General features: G+C 33.1%; 1 protein-coding gene across 1 annotated transcript; it reads right to left on the bottom strand.

Moving 5' to 3' along the window:
• Positions 1-1936, bottom strand: LOC100636936 (prostaglandin reductase 1-like; the record flags this gene model as incomplete). Its single annotated transcript, XM_003391722.3, has 5 exons — positions 1-222; positions 1273-1391; positions 1448-1553; positions 1601-1877; positions 1929-1936. Coding segments are annotated over 5 exons (621 nt in total), but the record flags the coding sequence as incomplete, so codon positions are not given.
• Between the last annotated feature and the right edge of the window lie 5 nt (positions 1937-1941).

The raw sequence follows: 1941 nt of genomic DNA, 5'->3' as shown, positions 1-1941 counted from the left end.
ATCACTTGTATAATAGCTACACTAACTAATAATTAGCTAATAATAATTGTTTTTAACACACATTCTCTTGTCATTTTAATATTATCAATTATTCTCAGGTTATCTGTTTCGTTATATTTTGACAACAACCTTGCCAATGTTGTCGCCTTTAAAGAGAGATACAAAAGCATCGTACATGCTGTCAAATCCTTCAAAAACTGTCTCACGGTATTTCAGTTTACCCTAAAAAAAGTTATGTTAAATATAATGCAAAAAATTAAGTCAAAGTCCACTTATAGTACAGGGACTTTGGCCCTATTTTGGAGCAAATTTAAAAATTCATAAAAATGCAATTTTGATTGGAACCATCTCAAACTTTCTATGCAACATAACAATGTGAGAATTTTTCCTTTTTCAAATTTGGCCAAATTTGGCCCAAGGCCATGTACTATTTAGCCCATGGTTTTTTCCAAAAAATGGCTTCGAAATCACCCCCAATTTTTATTACATTTTCTGATATGTATTGATGTCCTTATGCTATGTAGAAAGTTTGAACTGATTCCGACTTAAAATTTTAAAGTTATGACCATTTTTTTTTAATGTCAAAATTCTGAAAAAATCCCTGTACTATAGCCCATGGTTTTTTCCAAAAAATGGCTCCAAAATCACCCCCAATTTTTATTACATTTTCTGATACATATTGATGTCCTTATGCCATGTAGAAAGTTTGAACTGATTCTGAATTCAATTTTTAAGTTACGGCCATTTTAAGAAAATGCCAAAATTCTGAAAAAATCCCTGTACTATAGCCCATGGTTTTTTCTGAAAAATGGCTAAAAAATCACCCCCAATTTTTATTACATTTTTTGATACATATTGATGTCCTTATGCTATGTAGAAAGTTTGAACTGATTCCGAATTCAATTTTTAAGTTATGGCCATTTTAAGAAAATGCCGAAATTCTGAAAAAATCCCTGTACTATAGCCCATGATTTTTTCTGAAAAATGGCTAAAAAATCACCCCCAATTTTTATTACATTTTCTAATACATATTGATGTCCTTATGCTGTGTAGAAAGTTTGAGCTGATTCCGACTTCAATTTTTCAAGTTATGGCCATTTTAAGAAAATGGCAAAATTCTGAAAAATATCCAAGGCTATAAGTACAGGGACTTTGGCCTGCAACATTAAAAATTCATAAAAATCTAATTTTGATCAGAATCAGCTCAAACTTTTTAAGTACATTCTTATGATACATCTTAAGGTAAAGGTTCATAATAAAAGTTGCTTTTACTTCTTGTATCCATTGAGCCATTTCCTTAAAAGCTGCTGGCCACTGGTCCAACCATCGCACTACAATGAATCCTTCAACTTTCAACTGCTTCATTAGAATGATTGGAGACACATCAATCCCTTTAAAAATAGTATAAAATAATAAAGTTAATTATTCATTTGATAATAGCTTCAACCTTTTCTAGGCTCCAAAGCATTATATTGTGAAATAGCTCCACAGACTGACACTCGTCCAAATGTATTCATTTGTCTAAGTACAGTATCAAAGAAATCTCCACCAACCTGTATCAAGGGCACATGCATACAGTCATTAGTTATTGGTGGCTTACATTATCAAAGAAGACATCAACTCCATTAGGACAGGATTCTTTAATGGCTGCCTCCAGTGAGGGTATTGTCTTGTAATTATATGCTGCATCAAACCCCAGGCTCTTGAGGTAAGCAACTTTCTCATCAGAGCCGGCAAAACCCACAACTCTCATTCCTTTTATCTTTCCAATTTGACCAACAGCAGATCCAACAGCTCCAGCAGCAGCATTCACTAGTAATGTCTCTCCTTCTTTGATGGGCTTGCATATATCAAGCAAACCAAAATAAGATGTTGCACTGTACATGCATACATGTACTGATTTACTAATAATATGATGTTTCTCTTACCCTGGCATTCCTA

This window comes from Amphimedon queenslandica, unplaced genomic scaffold (assembly GCF_000090795.2).
Source record: "Amphimedon queenslandica unplaced genomic scaffold, v1.1 AMPQUscaffold_6781_Cont21264, whole genome shotgun sequence".
Lineage (NCBI taxonomy): Eukaryota > Metazoa > Porifera > Demospongiae > Haplosclerida > Niphatidae > Amphimedon > Amphimedon queenslandica.
This window is presented reverse-complemented; position numbering and strand designations above follow the sequence as displayed.